We start from the raw sequence: 20767 nt of genomic DNA, 5'->3' as shown, positions 1-20767 counted from the left end.
CATTGGGGAACACGTATCTTTATTTCTGCTAGATTAATTGTCTCATTTGTCTCAATTGTCTCGATTTTGCAACTTTTCACTGCGACTTTTGTTGTCGTTTTTCAAGTAAGCCTTTGTCTGCACCTTGTGCGCCTTATGTATCTTTTTTTCCAGATGCTTTGAGCGGCTTTTCACTTATGTTATTTTGAAAATCTGCAAATCTGCTCCTGGTCCAGGACAGGTGCAAAGGAAGAATTTATGTAACATGGACCCTATTTTAACATGCAAATTGGAGTTATTTCACATGCTTTAAGTTTTGTTTATAAACCTTTTGGACATTGAAAGTTTGGGCTTTTTTTTATTTTAATTCACAAATTTTTGCTGACATTAAAGTTAATGTGGGTGATAACATCTAATTGTCGTCATCTCCCTGGGGTGTGACTAGAGTGCTTAAAAATGCAGGACACAGCCTCAAATCCAAACTTTACAGTAGCGTCCCCTCCTGTATATAACCCCCTCATATTGCTTGTGTCCCCTCCTGTATATAACCCCCTCATATGGCTTTTGTCTTTGTGTATTTGAGGCATTGGCGACAAAAAGTCACAAAAAAGCCAAAAGTTGCACCTGCCAGTACAGGGAAAAACAAAACAGGTATCATAAGAAAAAAGGCATGATCATATACAAGGCGCAAAAAGGACCCTAAGTAGGGCTCATTACTTATTGCATGCGGGGTAGTCTCTGTTGTGGTGCTTGAGATAGACCATCTCATTCCTGTCATAATCCAGCTTTCCTGTGTAAAATCTCTGGACGATGTTCTGTTCTCTTTATGTTTATTGAAAAATTTTTATAAAAATGTTATACATAAAAAAAAATCTCTGGCTGATGTTTATTTGCCATCTACTGGCCAAAATTCAGTTCACATCACCTGGTGGTAAGCAGGCCGTCCAAGTGGCTGGCAGCCCAGAACAGTTAATGAAATGGGTTCTGCCCTGTTTCTGGGTTCTTCTTGTAGTAGTGGAGTAATTAGTGAAGAGACAAAGCTATTGCTGATCTGTGACATAGAAGAGCTTAGAAGAATACATTGAAAAACTCAACCTCCATACTGTCACTGAGAAAGAGTTCCTGCCCCAATATTAAAGAAGATGATTTACACCCCATATCCAGCTTTGCTACCAGCCTTGTCTGCTCTACTCTACTTTTACTGCTGTTCACTGTTGGACCCAGACTGTAGGTTGGACCTTTTAGCTTCAACATGTATCCTTGGGCTACCGCATTACCATCACAGGCCTCTACTTTAACATCATCATCAGCCAAGGGTGCCCCAGGAGGAACCTTACATGTGCAGCTACCTTTCTTGCCCTGTTGGGCGTAGAGAGTGCCCTATACCAAGAAAGAGCTGCCATGCAACCAAAAAGGCCTTTATCATCCAGCCACTCACCTCCTGGACCATTGTTATTGCCCCATACTCCATGCATGCATGGCTCACAAATATAATGACGCATGCGCATTGAGTCCAGTTGTTGCATCAGCTAGAAGTTGATACTAAGCACAGATAACACCTGGCTTAATGCACATGCGCTGCAGAGCCAGGGAGCAGCGCATGCGCCTGATTTCAGCTAGCAGTGATATGATAGGGTGAGGATGAAGAAAAAGGCAGCACTAAATACTTATGGGAGCCGCAAATACTGACAGCAGAGGGGACACCAGGACCAGCGGCGAATTAAGACCATGGACACTGGGCTGTATGAATATTACAGCCCCTACAAGTCTGGAATCACTTCCTACATATGGGACAAGAATCAGCTTCTTGGGGAATGGAGGATGCGTCCCTTCTGCCTGCTTTCAATCTGTGCTTTCAGAACCCTTGGAGGACCTTGGTCCTGAAATGGCTCTTGTGTACATGTCGATTTAGAGCAGGAAGGGATGTACGTGGATTTTATGGGTCCCCTAGATGGCTTAACCACCTATATCAGTGATGGCGAACCTTTTAGAGATCGAGTGTCCAAAATGAGACCCAAAAAACACTACTTTTTCCCAAAGTGCCAACACAGCACAGTAACAAACTTATTACTACCAGAATCTTTGAGCTCCAATCCAACCCTGTCCACACCTTCTCACTCTTCAGGCAGGACCAAGCAGCACAGGATGGGTCACTTTACAATAGCAGGGCACTACTTGGACTGCCTCAGACTGCAGGAAGGTGCCATGCCTGGCAAACTCTGTGCCTGCGAGACAGCCCGTGTGCCCAAAGAGAGGCCTCCGAGTGCCATCTCTGGCACCAGTGCCATAGGTTCGCCACCGCTGACCTATATTATAATCCACTACTCAGCAGGACTGCTTAATTTTTAGGTGTATACTATACAGCAAGTAGAGGGGGAGCAGAGACTGGGGAGCACAATTTGAGATTTTAGGGAGTTAAGAAAAGAAGGTCATTATGAGTACGGTAAGTGGTAAATAAAAGAGTTAAGTGGGGGCATTATATGTGTGTGAGGGGCAAACAGAAATTTTGAGTAGGGACTACAGTAGAGGGGACATCAGTGGGGGCTACAGGATGGGGCTAAAATGAAGGACAAGTGTTATTTGTGAGGTGCTACAGGACAGAAGGGGGTTATTTGTAGCTGAGCCATATTAGGGGGTATTATATATGGGGTCCACAGTGGGGGGCAGTATATAATTTGGGGGAAGGTTACAGGACAGGAGGGTGGAGGGCTCACACTGTAGCGTTATACTATGTGGGGGGCATTATACAGTGTGGTAATACCAGGGTGTGACTTTGCTTAGGGGTTAATCCATATTTACTTCAGGTTGTTCTAAAGGGGGTGATGTAAATTATTCTAATTTATCTCATTTCTCAAAAGTTGCCTCATATGATTTATTTCTATTTTTATACATAATATTTCGCCTTATAATGAAATCCCCCTGATTATTTATAGGATTCCTCTTCCTCTCCCGGCTACAGGAGAAGTGACAGAGATGTGAGACTATTATCATCTGCCTCTTCCTGTTACTGCTCCTATATAATGTATAGCAATGCTACTACACACTGTTCCACCTCACTACATTGATGGACAGCGGGTTACTCCAATCATTACGCAGTGCTGCTGAGCTGAGTGGGCGTAGATTATCCTTGACCAATCATCTCACACTTGGGGCGGAGCTCTTAAAGAAAACAACAGCCGGGTAGTGACAGCCGTACACAGTGCGGTGCGGCGGCCGCCGGGTCTTGGTCATGGTCACGGGGAGCGGTTTCCTAATCACATGCCGCATGGTGTGCACTTGTCTCTTGGACTACAGGTGACTGGGAATTGTGTGGTTATGTCTGTGACATGCGCAGTAGGGGTATTGTGCTGAAGTCCTCTGTGCTGCTTAGAGATCGAATTTTGTAGTCAGATCAAAAGAGGAAAGTAGTTATAGACACTTGCTAGATAATGATGTTGGGGTTGACAGTTGTAGGATTTGGGGTGACTGGTGGAATGGGACTGACATTTAGGCTCTGTTCACACTTGCTTTGCAGCCCCCTGCTATCATCACTCTTATACTGGATAGATGCAGGTGTGAAAAGGCCCTTAAGGTGGGAAAAAACATTCTATTTCGCATTGCAATTTGCTTTTACCCTTTGCAGATTATAAAGTCTGTGCAGAACATGTCTAAGAATCTGGATGTAAGAGTGATTTTGCAGAATATTTATAAGCAATAACTTTATACTATGTATAAAAGAAGCATTCGGATACAGTCCTAGGATCACCCTGCACAGGAGTATCCAGTCCATCTTATACTAAAATTGTGGCATGTTACTATGTACCATGGTATGTTACCATGTTACCACGCAGTGCAGAGTGTTTAAGCGCAGATCTGCAGTGGGTTTCTCTGCTCTCATTCGTTCCTTTGGATATTCTGCTGCGATATCAAAAGTCAATCTGAATTTAATGCAATTTCTTTGCCTTCCATGTGCAGGACCTTAAGGACCCCTATAAAATCTATGTAGGCATTCAGATTTTGTAGAGGATTCCCCCTCTCCCAAACCTGCTGCAGATCTTTTCTACGCTTAAACACTCTGCACTGTGTACATAGTAACTATTTTTTACATGGGAGAGGCTTGTAAGAAACATTCTTTGCGTGTAGTTCCCTATATCTATGTGTGTGGTCTGTGGGTTTCCTGTATCATGTATTCTACATGTTCTTCCATTATAAGCAGATGTTATCAGTCATATGTGTGTATATATATATCTCACCCTATGAGGAATAAGGGGGAGATTGCCGTTTAGCCCCGCCCCTGGTGCACCCAAATGCTGATGGGTACTGGGCAGTATTTGGCTTCCACCAGAACACCTGTCCTACTTGGACTGGAGTTTTGGAGATGAGTATTATAAGCCTATTGTTACCATTCGTTACGAAATTATCCCAGACAACCCCTTTAAGGCTGGGGTCTACTTGCGCACACACAGCTTAATATTATTACAGGTTTGCAATGCTGAGGCAGGACTGCGGTGTGACCTGTAGTGATTGTACCCTATTTGGGGTGTGTTTTCGCATGGGTGGATATCACATCATTGTACATTATATTCTTGATAGAAATATGTCCTATATTACTTTAAAAAAGTTGTACCAAACTTGATTGTTATCCCAGACTGGATCGGTGAAGGTCCGACTGCTGGGACCCCCAGGGGAATGGAACTCCCCAGCGATCTGGAGGATGAGGGTCCTGTTCTCACTAATGGGTGGAGTGGCCGATCTGATGTGTCCTGCTGCTCCATCCAATAGTACAGGAGTGTCGTACTGTCCGAGCACAGCGCTCCCCTATCTCCAGCACTCTCTTTCACTGGCTATATGAGTCATGGAGATACCTGAGCGCTGTGCTTGGAAACTTCCGGCAGTCCCATAGTATTGAATGGAGTTAAAGGCGACTCCACCCATTAGTGAGAACAGAACCCCTTTTCCCCGGATCACTTGGGGGGGAGAGGGGGACCCTCACTGATCAAGTTATGGTAAAACTTGGTACAATCCCTTTAATCTAAGAGATCTGCCGCAAAGAAAACACTTCCGCAAAAGTGGCTAATAAACTGCCCACATGTAACTTCCCTATTTACACCATTATACACGCCACACGCGCTCGTCTCTACTATACGAGGAGGGGGATGTCACTCATCTGATAACACTGGAAAGGAGTCAGTTTGGTTATAGGGGGCGATGGGACCCTGTAGTGGGGTTGTTGATGTTGTAGACATCTCCTGGATGACTAATCCACGAGCAGAGCTGAGATTCTTGTCTATCAGGATGATTCAGAGAGTAATAAAAGGCGGTGGCGAGACGGGTTTCTCTTGATAGGTAATAATTCACACTGCCATGATAACCCGCCTCTCTATAGGGCAGTGATGGCGAACCTATGGCACTGGTGCCAGAGGTGGCACTCAGAGCCCTTTCTGTGGGCACTCAGGCCATCACCAGAGATGACTCCAGGTATCTTCCTGCAGTCCCAGACAGCCCAGGACTTGCTGTGCACAGAGCTATATTAAAGTGACAGCTCTACCTGGGGCTATTTTCTGATTTATTGGTGCCCTCAGGGGCTGGTATCAATGAAAACTGTGACAGAGAAGGGAGTATAAATCATAAATTAAATTTCTGTGTTGGCACTTTGCGATAAATAAGCGGGTCTTTGTTGTAGTTTGGGCACTCAGTCTCTAAAAGGTTCGCCATCACTGCTATAGGGTCAGATTAGTTCATATCGGCCCATATTCACCGAGCAGAGGGGTTGCGCAGGATTACAGCGCCACTCTAGTCCACTGGTTCTGTGCGGTATTGCAGCTCAGGCAAAAGCAATGGACCAGCATTGTACCCCCGTTAGGGGTTACTTCATCACCAAGTACAGAGTTCTGATTATTTTTATACATAAAGGAATTTGGCAGAAGGAACACGCTTTGCGTTGTATGAAATTTCAGCAATTGTTGGACGCAGGTGTGAGATGTCATTAATGTGGAATTTGATCCGTGTGAATAGGCGGCAGAGGGGAGAGGTTAGGGTGTTTTCGCACATTCCGTTTTTCGGATGCAGTTTTTGAGGTCAAAAGCAGGTGTGGATCATAATAGGTGAGCACTATATTATTATTATTATATTATATGCTATATGATTATTTTTTTGTGGATAGAATACGGCCACATTAATTTCTATGGGTCTGTGGGTTTTTTTTTTTTTCTGAACACACAATCATTGGTTTTCTGGTGTACAAGACATGAAAAAGTCGCTCATTCGGGTGCACGCTGATTTCAATTCCGGTCCCTGACTACTGCACCAAAATTATTAAGAGGTCAGAGACTCTTAGTATCTGTTGCGTTGCGCAGAAGCTGTGCCGATGATTAAACTAGACAATCCCTTTAAATAGGTTTTTCAGGGACAGCAAGTTATCTTTTATTCACAAGAAAGGGGATGACTTTCTGATTGTGGGGATCCGATTGCTGGGACCCCCAACTCATTACAGGAACAGGGGTCTGTTGTACTCCCAAATGAATTATGTGGCTGGCCAAGCATGTGAGCTTCTGCTCCATTCACTTTTAATGATCGGAAGTAGCCAAGTTGTGCACTTGGCTATCCTCGGCAGTGCCAATAGGTCGTACCCACACTCAATCTACCACTAAAAAGTCGCAGTAGCCGTGTGTGAGGAGATACCAGGTGCTGTAGTCCTCATTGTCCCATGTGAACAGGGAAAAGTCTACATTAGCCTTTTATGAAGAAGTAAAACTGCCTGGACAAGTGTCTATGACGCTTGTACAAGCGTTAATGTGACCTCTGGTGTAATTCTATGTATTTAACAGTACAACAGACCCCATTCTCAAAATCGGTGGCGGGGTTCGCCAATCGGCAAGTTATCTCCTATCCACGGGGATATTTCTATAACTTAGTGACTCTTTCCATTACCTTTTTGTTTCCTCCTGCACACAGTAACACGATACTTGTCTCCTTCCAGCAGTGACACAATAGACATGTGACTATTTTCCTCTGTGGATTGGAAACCCTGCGCCAGAAGTAAAGATGGGAGTCGTGTACCTGGTGGAGCCGGTGATGGCCATCTACTGCTTCGCCAGTTTTGCCAGTTTCCCTTTAATGCAGCAGTACGTGTATCAGAGGTTCTGGGAGGACGAGTTCAATTCCACCGTCTTCTTCAACACCAGTATATCGCACTGCGAGACAAATCAGAGCAACCCCAACTATATACATCAGAAGGTAAGAATGGCGTAACGCAGAGGGCCAGTGACTAATCCTGCACAGAGAGTCGCCAGGTTTTGTGTAAGGGACCGATTATTTATTACCTTGCACTAAAATCTTGTGTCGAACTTTTCAGGGAAAGTTGCACATACATTTAAACCACACCCACTTTCCACTATGCCACTCCCACTTGTCAAGCAAGTTGGAAAATTGTGTTCTCAAATCAAGTTTGCTAGAATGTGACGCGTTTTGGGGCATCTTATAGGAGGGTCAGGTCCAAATCATTTGTCTGCCCCAAGATTTCTCGAATAAAACAAGAAATGGTTTTCAAGTCAAATTGCACATATTGGGGCAGATTTACTTACCCGGTCCCGTCGCGATCCCGCGGTGCGTTGTCCGACGTGGATTCGGGTCCATCGCGATTCACTAAGATCGTGCGTCCGAGTTCCTCCCTGTGTCGCTGCTGCGCCGAGGTCCGCCGGAGTTCACCTGCTTCTTCTCGGTGCATGTAAGTGCTGATCTTGCGACACAAAACCTTTTTTAAATTCTGCGGTTTGTCCAAACCCGTCGGGTTGTTCCGACGGCCCGCCCGCTGATTTCAGTAGCGTGCAAGCTGGCGCCGATGCGCCAAAATCCAATCGCGTGTGCCAAAATCCCAGGGCAATATTTCAAAACGTAAATATTTGGGAAACCTGGCGAAAGTGCCGCGTTTGGACCTTTAGTAAATGAGCCCCATTGATTAGTAAGTCTATCATATTGTCTGTCAAATATCGCCCCCCCCTAACCAAATAGAGCTCAGGATCACACTTGGGCCCCCTAATTTAATGTTTGTAGTCTAAGAACAAGTCGTTCCTTCTGTTATGTCACAAATGTCACCTGCTACTGTTAAAGGGAAAGTCCCCAGGCTCTTCGTTGTCTGACTTGTGTGTACTGAATAATTGTGTTTGCAAAACATCATCTGACACTTGGTGTTGGTTACCTATCCTGGTAGTAGTGATGGTTACTGGAGGTTATCAGACACATGGTAGTAGCAGCAGTGCTGTGGAGGACTGATAACAGAGGGTGCTGGGGAAGTGATATCAGTACTCAGTATTCAACGTATGGTGGAGTATATGGGACACACAGAAATTTCCTCTTTTAGCTTTTAATCCTTGTGGATTTTACACATTACTGATTTTACTCATTTTCTGAGCCTTAAAGGGATTTTACCACATTAAACTACTAGCCCCCTCCGTTACACTATTAAATGTCCTTTCTAGAATTCCCTTTTTTTTTTTTTTTTTTATATAGGTGAACAGAGGATTTTTAAGATAAAAATCTACTCTAAAGTCATATGCAAATGAGCTGAAATGAGTCACATTTTGCCTGAGATGCGTGCGTATAAGAAGCTGCAGAGGGGAGATTCACTCCAGACACCCCTATTTTCAGTTCTGTAGTACATACAAACATGGTGTCCTATTAAAGATGAGAATCTCATCTGAACTGGAGATGTGGCCAGGCACTGAATCTTATATCTTACATCTTATATGCAGCTCATATTCTCTCCTATGTCTTTAACTGCCTGTGTACACGATCACAAGCCTGATGTGATCTAAAATATGAGATTCTTATCTTTAATATGGCATCAAAAGAATGTAATGTACTATAGAACAGAAGAAATGGAAGTCTGGAGTGATCATCTCTCTCTCCTGTTGCTAAACTTAACTCATCTCAGGAAAAAAAGTGACTCTTCTCAGGTCATTTGCACATGACTTTTGGAGGAGATTTTTAAACAGGAGCGTTATAAAAGAGGGAATTTTGGAAAGGACATTTCATACCCTACAAGAGGGGGCTTGTAGTTTAATGGGGTAAAATCTAGTAACAGGTTCTCTGCCCAAATTATTTTTTTTTTGTTCACTCTCTTACAGGAAGTCCAGAAACGAGCGTCCACCTTCTACACGACACTGGATCTAAGTTCCCTGATTCCAAGTCTGGTCATGACCTTAATCCTGGTGTCCTATGGGGATCAGCACGGGCGCAAAGTGTCCTTACTGCTGCCCTCTGTAGGCGCCATGTTGACCGTCACCACGTACTGTTTAGCATCTTTCTACGAGCTTCCCCTAGAAATCTTGTACCTGTCGTCCGTCTTCAGTGGATTCCTTGGCGGCTTTGCCACATTTATCGGAGGATGCTTCTCTTATATAGTGGACATCGCTAAGGACGTGGAGAAGAAGAACGTCCGCATTGCTTTCATTGACATGGTCCTTGGGGTGTCCAGTGGGGCGGGCGGCATTTTGTCTGGGTATATCATCCGAGGGCTGGGGTTTAGGTGGTCCTTTGCACTTCCCGCTTTGCTTCACATCCTCAATATTCTGTATATTATATTCATACTAGAAGAGACTGTGAAGAGGTCTGCGTTCCAGCAGAACGTGCTGAGTAAGGAAGGCTTCAAGGAACTTTTCTCTGGGGTTTTTGTACTTTTTCAGCACGCGTCATGTAAGAAGCGGCTGGCCATTGGCTTGCTACTCTTCGCTTTCATGTCCTATTTGTTCTCAAATATCGGAGCCGCGAGTCTCTTCACCCTGTATGAGCTGGACTCTCCTCTCTGTTGGGATCCTGTGCTTGTAGGATGGGGTTCGGCCTTGTCCACTTTTTGCTTTGTTGGAAGTTTTCTTGGCGTTGTAATGTTCACGCGATGTCTGAAAGATGCCTACATCGTCTTCATTGGAATCGTGTCCTGGATCGGAGGCGTTACTATGGCTGCCTTTGCCACCACAACTATCACCATGATGTTGGGTAAGATCAACTTTTTATTAGTCTTAATACTCATTGGGACAAACTTATTTACCCGGTCCTGTCGCGATCCCCGATTCGGACAGTCTGACGAAGATGAAGCTCGTGCGCCTGAGTTCCTGCATCCGTCGCTTCCCGGCTGAGGTCCGCCGGAGTTCACCTTCTTCTTCCCGGTGCTTGTAATGCGCGTCTTGCAACACAATTCGAAATGTTAAATCCCGCGCATAGTCCAAATCTGTCGGGTTGTCCGATGGCCGACGTCCCCGATTTGTGTCGCGTGCAAGCCGGCGCCGATGCAGCAAAATCCGATCGCGTGCGCCAAAATCCCCTGTTAAATGCAACGCGAAACGGAAATCGTCAGGAAACCCGACGAAAATGCGCTCCGAGGACCCTTAGTAAATGAGCCCCATTAACTTAATACTGCGATATACCACATATTTGGCGACTTGTAAAGGGAACATGAAATCCAATCTGCAGGAGTAGGAGGAACAAAGCTAATCTATTATTTAGAATTTCTGTGTTATTTGTTGATCTGAATCTTCAAACTCCGAAGATATGAGTCTTCTGGGTGATTGATTGATCAATACCTGCTACAGGCATGACACAACTCAATGTAGCTGCGCGCACTCAACTGTGAAGTCGGAGTTCTGCGCATACGGAGCAGCTCCGGCTTTGCAGACGAATGTGTGCAGCCACAGCTATGTGACCTCGTCTGCAAAGACCGAGCCTCTGCGCATGCGCAGAACTCTAGCCTTGGAGACAGTGCAAGCAGCTACATGGAGCTGCCTGTAGGAGGTATTAAAAGAGGCTACTGGGGCGTGGAGTAGCCGCAGCTCCCGCTCCACGTCTCAGTAGCCTCCAAAGAAAATTTGCATATTTATTAAAAAAAAACAAAAACAAAACTTTTTATACTGGTGGACTAAAGGTTTTAATAAAAAAAACCCTTGGTCTGGCCATAGATTTAGGAACCTTCCTCCGGATCTAACTTATTAGGTAGATCCATGACGGTAGGTTTCCTATTATTCATAGCAGATATGCATGAGAGGTGAGAGATCTTCTTTATGTTTATATCTATAACATATGTAATAATTGGCTGTACAAATAAGATAATATAGTGATTATTCCCAGGTAAGATAAGGCTTACAGTTATACTACGCTCAGTGTATTATTACAAAGCTACAGCAAAACCCTGATCCCACTATTATAGACTTTGTCTAGTTTCACACTATCTTCCTCAGGTTGTTTATTGTCTCCCGTATTACTGCTGAGCGTCCTGGTCTGACCAGGAGTCTAATGACTTCACCTGACGGCATTGAATCATTACCCTGTTTTATAGTCCCTATGTGGTCCCTGTATATCACTGCAGGTAACCCACAGGCAATACGCTTCGTGTGTCCCAGTCCATAGAGGGGTTCCCGAATGGGATATTTATGAGATTTATAAGCCAAATTGGATATCCCCTCTAAACAATGCTGGATTATAATCTAGGCGGTTTGGGTGGTTGCCTGGGGCCCAAGCCTTCTAGGGGGCCCATGGCCACCCAAACCACCCACCATTTTTTTTTCTTGTATGGGGCTATAATATTCATACAGCCCAGGGCCCATGGTGGTCTTGATCCGCCCCTGCCTATAAAGGTGACCTATTGCTTCATGTGGAACAAGTCATCATATATTATCCATTCTTTCCTGAAAGGAACACTTAACTAGTTGTTCTTACCGTTCACATGCAACTTCTGCATAGAAGGGGAGAGGCTCCTGCTGCAGCCAGTTGTCTTACAGACAGACATCAGAAGGTGAGAGGAGGGAAAGGGACGTCCCTGGTCACTTGGGACATAGAAAATGTATTTCTTTATGTTTAATTAAATTCCAATGTCAAACCAAATAAAAAAGAAGGAAATTAATTCAGGAAATCTACCATCAAAATCCATCATGATAAACCAGGGACACTTAATCATAGATCCAGGCACCGGGACTGTGGTCATCTTTTTATATGTGTTATCCATGGCCTCCTTCCTTCTAAAATCAATGTTTAAAATTATGCTAATGAGTCTGGAAGTTTCTGGGGGTGTTTCCAGAGTAGACTTGCTTTAAGGTATATTTAAATATATTTTTCTTCTACTTTTTCTAGTTCTTTGCCCTTCTCTATTCCTAAGTTCCAATCACTTCTAAGTTTCTCTGTAATTATTGACATGTTTTTTTTTTTCAGCTAATTTCAAGTTAAATATTACAGTTAAAAAAAAAAAAACTAAAGCAAAGTGCAAAAAGTGGACTCTAACCCAAAAAACCCTTCTGTGCCAGTTACTATAGATTTGCAGCTTAATGTACATTCAAGCTTTTTACCCAAACAATGAATTAAAAAGTTTTCTGTTTTTATCTGTACATAGAGATCCAATACTGTAATAAGGTTCCATAAAACTAGTTGCAATTCTAGAAATAACAAAGTGACATGTGACTGAAACACATTGTTGACTGAAGTGACTTAAAGCCACAAAGCAAATATTACTGTTGATTTGCCTCCTGGGTGTATGATACTGTACCTGTGTGTGTTTTTTTCCATATAAAGGGAACTTGTCTGGTTTTTTGGGAGCACTTGGCCATCCTATGCTGTTATATAGATGGGTTTTAGGGGAGTTTACTTTGGGACTCTAAGCGGCCACTATTATAAGCTGATCGCTGGAGTTGTCAGGTGTTGTACAACCATGTTCTGTCATATTGATAGGCCATTAATATGTATGGCCAGGAATATTCCTTTATAATAAATCTACTATCAAAACTAGACATGATAAACTTACCCATAGATCCAGACACTGTGATTGTAATAATCTTCTTATATTTGTATCCATAGCCTCCGTCCTAAAAATCAACATTTAAAAATATGCTAATGAGTCGGTAGTCTTCCTGGGAGTGTTACCAGAGCACCTTTTGTGCTCTTGCTTCTTCTTATATTTGTTAACAATGGCCTCCTTCCTTCCAATATAAACGGTTAAGGTTATGTTAATGACCCTGAAAGCCTCTGAGGGCGTTACCAGAGCCCCTGTGTGCTGTACCTGCACAGGCTGTTACACTGTTCATGAACAGTTCCCCCTCTGACTGTGTGTTGAAACTCTGAGATGACATCAGGCAGAGGGAGGTGGAAGTGCTGAAGGAGCAGAGTGGGAGGGTGAGACAGTGTAACAGTCTGTGAAGCTAGAGCACAAAGGGGCTCCGGTAATACTCCCAGGAATACTTCTGACTCATTAACATAATTTTAAATATTGATTTTAGGAAGGAGGCCATGGATAACAAATATAAGAAGATTAGCACAGTCACGGTGCCTGGATCTATGAGTAAATGTCCCTGGTTTATTATGTTTGATTATGAAAGTAGATTTCCTTTAATCTATCTCTTTGACCCTTTTCACACAGAGGTCCTGGGGATGTATATATGTGTACGTCCCTGTATGTTCAGCTGGGTATCATGCCTCTGCAGCCAAAAAAAATCACTACGCCAAGGTGTGCAAGTAGCCTTAATAACAAGCGAGGCTTTCATAGAGACTTCTCATAGTGAAATGATGAATTTCTGTGTTTCTGCTGTCACCACTAGAGGGAGCTTCCTGCATACAGATAATAAACTTTTAATATTAACACACTGTATGGTTTAATGTTTTCTAGTGAGACTTCCTCTGATGTTTTCCGCGATGCCTCTTCCTGTCCTGAGGTCGATGATGTCCAAAGTTGTTTTGGAAAATGAGCAAGGTAAAAAATAAAAAAAAAACTGTAAAAAATTCTGTAGATCTGGTTCATGATTTTTAATATGCGCTCTTTTACTATTTTACAAATAATGGTGTCAGTAAGATTCCCATCAAAGTCGTTAGGAATGATGCAACGTTACATGGGGCTGTGTAAAAGAAGCTATCTTTGTATAACTGAATGGGATAGGTGTGGACCCCCATGTAATGTGTAAAGGGTCCCAGCAGTCAAATTTGGCAGCCACGGTGGCTTAGTGGTTAGCATTACAGCCTTGCAGCGCTGGAATCCTGGGTTCAAGTCCCAGGGTCAACATCTGCAAAGAGTTTGTATGTTCTCTCTGTGTTTGCGGGGGTTTCCTCCTGGTCCTCCGGTTTCCTCCAACACTCCAAAACATACTGATAGGTTGATTAGATTGTGAGCCCCATTTGGGACAGGGACGAATTTGACAAGCTCTGTGCAGCGCTGCGTAATCTGCGTGTGCTATATAAATAATTATTATTATTATTTATTGTTATTATCTGCTTCCCGTTTACCTGCGGTCTATTCCAAGTGTTTCATAGCCCATATTCATAGTTTATATTACACTCCTCTCCTTTCTGATTCTGTAAATCTCCAGACATCCCCTCATTACTGTCTTCCAGGAGCCCTGTTCGCTTGCATCGCCTGCCTGGAGAGCCTGACCGGAAGCCTGGCGTTTGCCGTCTATAACAGCATCTATGGAGCCTCGGTGCTGTGGTTTTCCGGATTTAGCTTCCTGTTATCCGCCGCCCTCAGCCTAATCCCCATTGGCGTGGTGTGGTAAGAGCGCCCCTTGTATCGCATGCCCTAATCTTTGTCTGTAAATCTCATTTTTGTGTAAAATTATTTCTCTGCAGTAATTGAATCTGTACTTAATTATATTATATAACGTAGTTAATGTAATGAACTTTGCTTAGAGCATGGCACGAGTTATACATTAACTTCCTTATTATATTAGTGTAGGGAAGCGCGTCACCCTATACAATGTCTGTATTATACCGGGAATACAACTGCAATGCACAAGGGGGGGGGGGTGAAAACTTAGAACAAACTGAGATCCCCATTATCATATTATCATATCAGATTGTACCCCCTGATATTTTTTTTTTTTTTTTTTATCCCTTTACATGACTGTCATGTTGGAAATGCAGTTTGCAAGTTATAGTGGCTGTAAACAGAATGTTATAGAGCAGTTTGGAGCTAAGAAGATTTTTAAATAGTGTCCAATCTGCAGGCCAATGTTATAGAGCAGGAGGCGCTGAGCAGATTGTGCATAGTATCCTGCCTTCAGGCAGCATGTTTCAAAGCAGGAAGAGCTGAGTATATTGTACATAATGTTTTATCTGTAGGCAGTATGTTATAGAGCAGTAGGAGCTGGGAAAATACTACATAATGTCCTATCTTCACACAACATGTTACACAATAGGAGGAGCTGAGCAGATTGTACGTAGTGTCCTATCTGCAGGCACCATGTTATAGAGCAGAAGCAGCTGAGCAGATTGTACAGAGTGTCCTAACCCTAAGTAGAATGTTATAGAGCAAGAGGAGCTGAGTAGATTGTACATAGTGTCCTGTCTGCAGGCAGTATGTTCTAGAGCAGGAAAAGCTGGGCAAATGCTACATAATGTCCTATAGTAAAATGAACTGGAACATAGGACGGGATTAGGGTAAACATGGCAGACAATCACCCTAAACTTCATGGCAACTCTAAAAATAGTGTAGATATTGTAGCAAATTGACATCTTGCAGTAGATCTGTGTTGCGCAGGAGCATGCTGGCTATAAGCAGGTTACCAAGATGTGAATAATAATAAGTCTAACAGCAGGAAATAAATGATGATTACTCGCTTCCCTCCGTGTCCGCACCCCTGCACTGGTGAATTCCACTGGTCTTGGTTGACGTGTCCTGTTCTTTCTTCTCCTATTTCAGGCTCCTGCTCTGCATCGGCTACCAAGAAAGGGACCACGTTCTTCTGGTGAATGAAGAATCCAGCCCTGAAGAACAGTAATGTCTGACCCTCAGGCACTTTAGGAGATTCAGTGTTGGGGAATGCGGTATAAATGATTGCATTGCCATTCATTACTCTTTCTCCACAAATTTATCGTGTAATGGCATCTACTGATCCTCAGAGACTTTATATGGGAAACTATGGTAACTGTAATGTTCATACAGTTTTTAGCTCCTCATGTCCCTTTATAGATTTTACCATTGACTCTTATGTTGTATATGCTGCTACAATGTGTACAGTATTATACCCAGTCGGTCATATTTAGAGTAAATTCTCATAATTTTATTTTACTTTTTTTTTATTTTTTTTAATTTGGGTCCCTCCGCTTGACAGGTTTCAGGATGCTCTTGAGGTCGTTTACACCAAAGAAAATGTTACTGGGCCTTACAAAACAAGTTTCCGATGCAACTCCTCCTACTCTGACATCACTTCCTGCTCTGCAGCTATTGGCTAGAATCCCATCTCACAGACTTCCTGCTTTGGCAACCCTGCACAAAGTCTACACATAGTACTAAGTAATATTATGGGCTCTCTGCTATATGCTAAGTAATTTCTCTTATGTTTTGCTTCACTTGCTGAAGAAAGTTCTCAGTATTGCCAGTGATGTGCACCGGACAAATAAAGGGGGGGAGGGCAAAGTCGATGAGTTGCTGCTTCAGCCAATAATTGCAAAGCAGGAAGTGATGTCAAAAAGGGGGCAGCGCTTCTCCTGTGGAGCCCAGTAATATGATGTGCCCTAGTGTACAGAGCAATATAAATTCTGTACCCCAGTAAGTAAAGTAAACCCTGTAAAGGAAGTCATCTGACAACAAATATTTAGGAAATTTGGTACAGAAGATTCTTCTTGGCACGATTAAGTGCCACTGTCTAGTTTTTATCTCTATGCAAAGCAAAAGATCACTTTTATTATAATGGTGATTTACACAAGGGCTACACAGGAGCAAAGTCTCCACCCATGGCTGGAAGTGCACAGCAAATTCACAGACAGAGACTGCAGGAAACTGAAGATTACACGTTACATAATGACCAGAAACCTCATGTACACCCAGGAGCACAGATCTCTACAAGCCTATTAGAAGGTGAGATACGCTTTAACCAATTCACACCCAGGATCGGACACAATTTATATGATTTTTACACCTGTTCTTCTAAAAGGAAATCTACCCCTGGTTTATAGCTGTATTCAACCTTCCCAGCAGAGTGAAAATGGCTGTAAGTTTACTAGGAGCTTCTCTTCCTGTAGTTTAAGATTAAAAAGTTTTTAAAACTTTTTAACCAATCTTTAAATTTATGAAGTGGAAGGGTGGTAGTGGAAGTGGTTTCACCAGATCTCCTGTGGTCTCTGAGGCTCCCCCTCCCCTGCTCCTTCTGCACTTTCCCCCTCCTCTGTCTTCTGTAATGTTGTGCATACTTTGTGATGCATCAAGTTTGGGGAGGGAAGAGGGGAAGTAGAGCCAGAACCTCGGAGACTGGAGGGTTTCTGGTGAGCCGCCCCAGGCGGATGGACTTCCATCATGATAAGCTGGGAACATTTCGGGTGGACTCAAACTGGCATTTTTTCAAATCGGTGATTATTTACTGAACCTGTATTGGCCTATGGACACATATAAATTGGTTTTCTCTTCCTGGTTTCAGTGATTTGTCACTGATGCCTTACTGGCCCATTCTTTTCAATTGGCTTTTTCACATTTCAGCTTTTTTCACTGATTAGTGGCCAATTTAGAACCTGCTCTTTTTGTTTTCTTTGTCAAAACAGTGGAAAAAAACTGTGGAAAAAAAATGCCCACTGAAAAGAATGGGCCAGTAAGGCATCGGTGACAAATCACTGAAACCAGGAAGAGAAAACCAATCTGTATATTAGACAAAATGGGTTCAGTAAAAATATCACTGATGTGAAAAAAAACTCCAATGTAAACCGCCCTCACTGATAGATCCAATAATAATCTTCTTATATTTGTTATCTAAGACCTCCTACCTTCTAAATTCAACTTTTTAAATTATGCTAATGAGTCAGAAGGGCTCTGGAGGGTGTTATCAGAGCCCCTCACTACTGTAGCTTCACAGGCTGTTACACTGGGCAAGAGCACTTTCTCTCCCCCTAAACTCACTGTGTAATTACATCAGAGAGGGAGGTGAGAAGTATTGATGGAGCCGATGGGGGGACATAACAGCTCGTGAAGTTATGGATAAGAAATATAAGAAGATTAGCACAGTCACGGTGCCTGGTCTATGAGTAAGTGTCCCTGGTTTATCATGCTAGATTTTGATGGAAGATTTTCTTTTACGGGAGGTGGGGAGGGAATGTGTCTTTAAGGTGTTTTCCCCCGTATGAGGAGACCGTAGTAATACACAGGTAGAGGCCTGGATCACATTTTGCATTGGAGCCTCACAGCTACCAGATATTTTATATGTGAACCAGCACTTGCAAAGGGATTTATTCTGCCTTAAATTATTTTTAAATATTACATATCCTAATGTATATTTGTTTTTCAAATCTTTGAGATCTCTGCATCCTGTAAGTGAATGGAACTCATAGACAAGGCAATCCCAAGCCTGATACATTGTAGCAAACCAGAGCAGGAGAGAGATTGGTGATGGATTTAGATCACTGTGAGAAGTTCAATACTAAGTATATTAGAAATCGGCAAAGTTTATAATTTTTGTTGTGCTTGTTTCCATAGAAACTAATTGGAAAGAGTTTTGTACAATTATTTTCAATGCACTTAAATGATAATTATTATGTTCTAGTTTGTATATAGTTATTATTATTATATATAGTTCTGATCATCTCCTAAATCTGTGACCTCAACTACTTATTATACCGTACTTATTATAACCTCTGGATGACATGACAGGATCAGTGTCCTAATTCTTCCAGGGGCCAAATTAAAATATTTTTTGCCTAGAGTTATAGGTAAGTAGGTACTTAACCACAGCAAGGGTAGCAGAGTTAGGATTTGGGAGTCTAAGCCGCTGATACGTAAGGAGCTGTAGGAGGTCTGTGAGAATAGCATTGATGATCCTTATCATCATCATCATACTATCCTAATAGTAGCCTATGAATATCCAATCACATAGGTCCAAGTGTCAGTGCACCCTTGCCAGCCGTTTTATGGGTCACATGACCTTTCCTAATTATATGCCACCCAGACAATCCCTTTAAAGGGACACCAGATTTTACTCCATTTAACAACCAGCCCCCTCACGTAGATTAACCTACCTGAGAATAATCAAAGGACATAATGTCCTTTATAGAATTTCCTCTTTTATGTGGGAAAAAATGTAATTTACCTATAACATTTTTTTGCCTGAGATGAGTCAAGTTTAGAGGCCGCAGGGAAAATTATCGATTCAGACATAACTTTAGTTCTGTCGTACCCAGAAACTTGGTGTCTTATTAAAGATAATAATCTCATTATCAGATCACATCAGGTTTCGGTTCTGTGATCTACAGAATCGGAGATACAGGCAGTTAAAAATCCAGTTTCCACTTTTAAAATTTTTTTTTTTTCAATCTCCAGCGCACATTCCCAACTATGTATTTGACTACCTGTATCTTCAGTTCTGTAACTTACAGAACCACAATTATTTTCAGGCGCTATAGAACTGAAGATAGGGTTGTCTGAAGCGACCCTCCCCCTGCAGCCTCTAAGCTTGACTGATGTAAGGCAAATATGACTCTCTTCTGCTCATTGTCACATGACTTATGATGGAGGTTATTATTTTCTAGGTTATCAGGTGAGATTTTACATAAGAAGGAATTCTACAAAGGACACTTCATACCCTACACAAGGAGGGGTTAAGTAATTTAATGGGGTAAAAGCTGATGACGGGTTCCCTGTAAAGCTGTTATCTCAGGACAGAAATTCTAGGCGGATCAGTAGGATATAAGTTAACTGTACAAGACGTCTTCTAATCCCAAATCTCTCCCCCCCCCCCCCCTCCCTGATAGTAGCTCGTGCCAAATATTTGTAAGCTGTTTTATATGTAGATATATTTTCATAAAATACAAATGTATTTTATCTCTGAATATTGGAGGATAGACGTATATTTATAAAAACCAAGGAAATCGAATAATGTGTGAAATATGAGTTCTAACAACCAGCAGTACATTGTAATTTATATATGTAAATATAAGATATTCTTATTAAACCTTGATGTGTCTTGTGTTATTTTGCTGTGATTATAACCTGACCGCCATTATAATAGAAATGTGTCATATTTCATGTGTAAGCCAAAGTTGGGAAATGCATTGGTCACAGCCTCCACAGTATATAGCCTGCCAGCCCCTGCCCCAGTGTATGGCCCGCCCAGCCGCCCCCCCCCTGGAGTGTATGTATGGATCGCCCAGCCGCCCCCCTGGAGTGTATGTATGGCCCGCCCAGCCGCCCCCCCTGGAGTGTATAGTATATAAAAAACAAAAATAAACTGAGTACTCACCATTCCGTCGCCCCGGGCAGCGCCTCTTATTTCTTTAGATCCAGTTCCATGCACACGGAGCTGTCACAGACCTGGTGCCAGCGCACATGAAGATAGAAGAGGAGCTGCATGGGGGCCGGAATGGTGAGTACTCAGTTTATTTATTTATTTTTTTTATATACCCGAGTATAAGCCAAGTGGGGAATTTCAGCACAAAAATTGTGCTGAAAAACTCTACTTATGCTCTGGTATATACGGGACCTGGTGGCAGTTAAAAAAAAAATTTCCCCCATCTCCGTCTCTCCGGCAGTGCCTCAGCACTCATCGGAAGCAAAATATGACTCTTTTCTGCTCATTGTCACATAACTGGAGGAGATTTCACATAAAATGATGGAATTCTAGAAATGACATATCATACCTTACCTGAGGAGGCTGCTAGTTTAATGGGGTAAAATTTGGTGACCGTTTCACTTTAAAAGGGGTGACTTAATGTTCTGAGCTTGGGACAGCAGAGATGCGGTCAGGTTGGAGCTTGCACATGCAAAGTGTTCATAAATTGATGGCTTTCAGGAGAGAAATTGGGAATGGAACTAATGCCCAGTACAGATGGGGCTGTCCAATTCTTATTAAAGACCTTTATACACAAA

General features: G+C 42.8%; 1 protein-coding gene across 2 annotated transcripts; it reads left to right on the top strand.

The window, feature by feature from the left end:
* Positions 1-3141: 3141 nt before the first annotated feature.
* Positions 3142-19857, top strand: SLC46A3 (solute carrier family 46 member 3). 2 transcript variants are annotated; one of them, XM_072134354.1, is made up of 6 exons: positions 3142-3273; positions 6938-7194; positions 9084-9951; positions 13598-13681; positions 14317-14473; positions 15623-19857. In XM_072134354.1, exons 2-6 carry the CDS (start codon positions 7003-7005, stop codon positions 15699-15701), a joined length of 1380 nt encoding a protein of 459 aa, XP_071990455.1. In that variant the 5' UTR covers positions 3142-3273; positions 6938-7002; the 3' UTR covers positions 15702-19857. The 2 variants fall into 2 exon arrangements, with proteins under 2 accessions (XP_071990455.1, XP_071990456.1); XM_072134355.1 differs by having other exon boundaries at positions 3145-3273; positions 6941-7194.
* Positions 19858-20767: the final 910 nt, after the last annotated feature.

This window comes from Engystomops pustulosus, chromosome 2, assembly GCF_040894005.1.
Source record: "Engystomops pustulosus chromosome 2, aEngPut4.maternal, whole genome shotgun sequence".
Lineage (NCBI taxonomy): Eukaryota > Metazoa > Chordata > Amphibia > Anura > Leptodactylidae > Engystomops > Engystomops pustulosus.
This window is presented reverse-complemented; position numbering and strand designations above follow the sequence as displayed.

Bases quoted from the DNA above. Each gene is read 5' to 3' on its own strand.
- SLC46A3 (XM_072134354.1), top strand. From the start codon at position 7,003: ATGGGAGTCGTGTACCTGGTGGAGCCGGTGATGGCCATCTACTGCTTC. The intron at 7,195-9,083 runs GTAAGAATGGCG...ACTCTCTTACAG, and splicing joins CCAACTATATACATCAGAAG to GAAGTCCAGAAACGAGCGTC. The intron at 14,474-15,622 runs GTAAGAGCGCCC...CTCCTATTTCAG, and splicing joins ATCCCCATTGGCGTGGTGTG to GCTCCTGCTCTGCATCGGCT.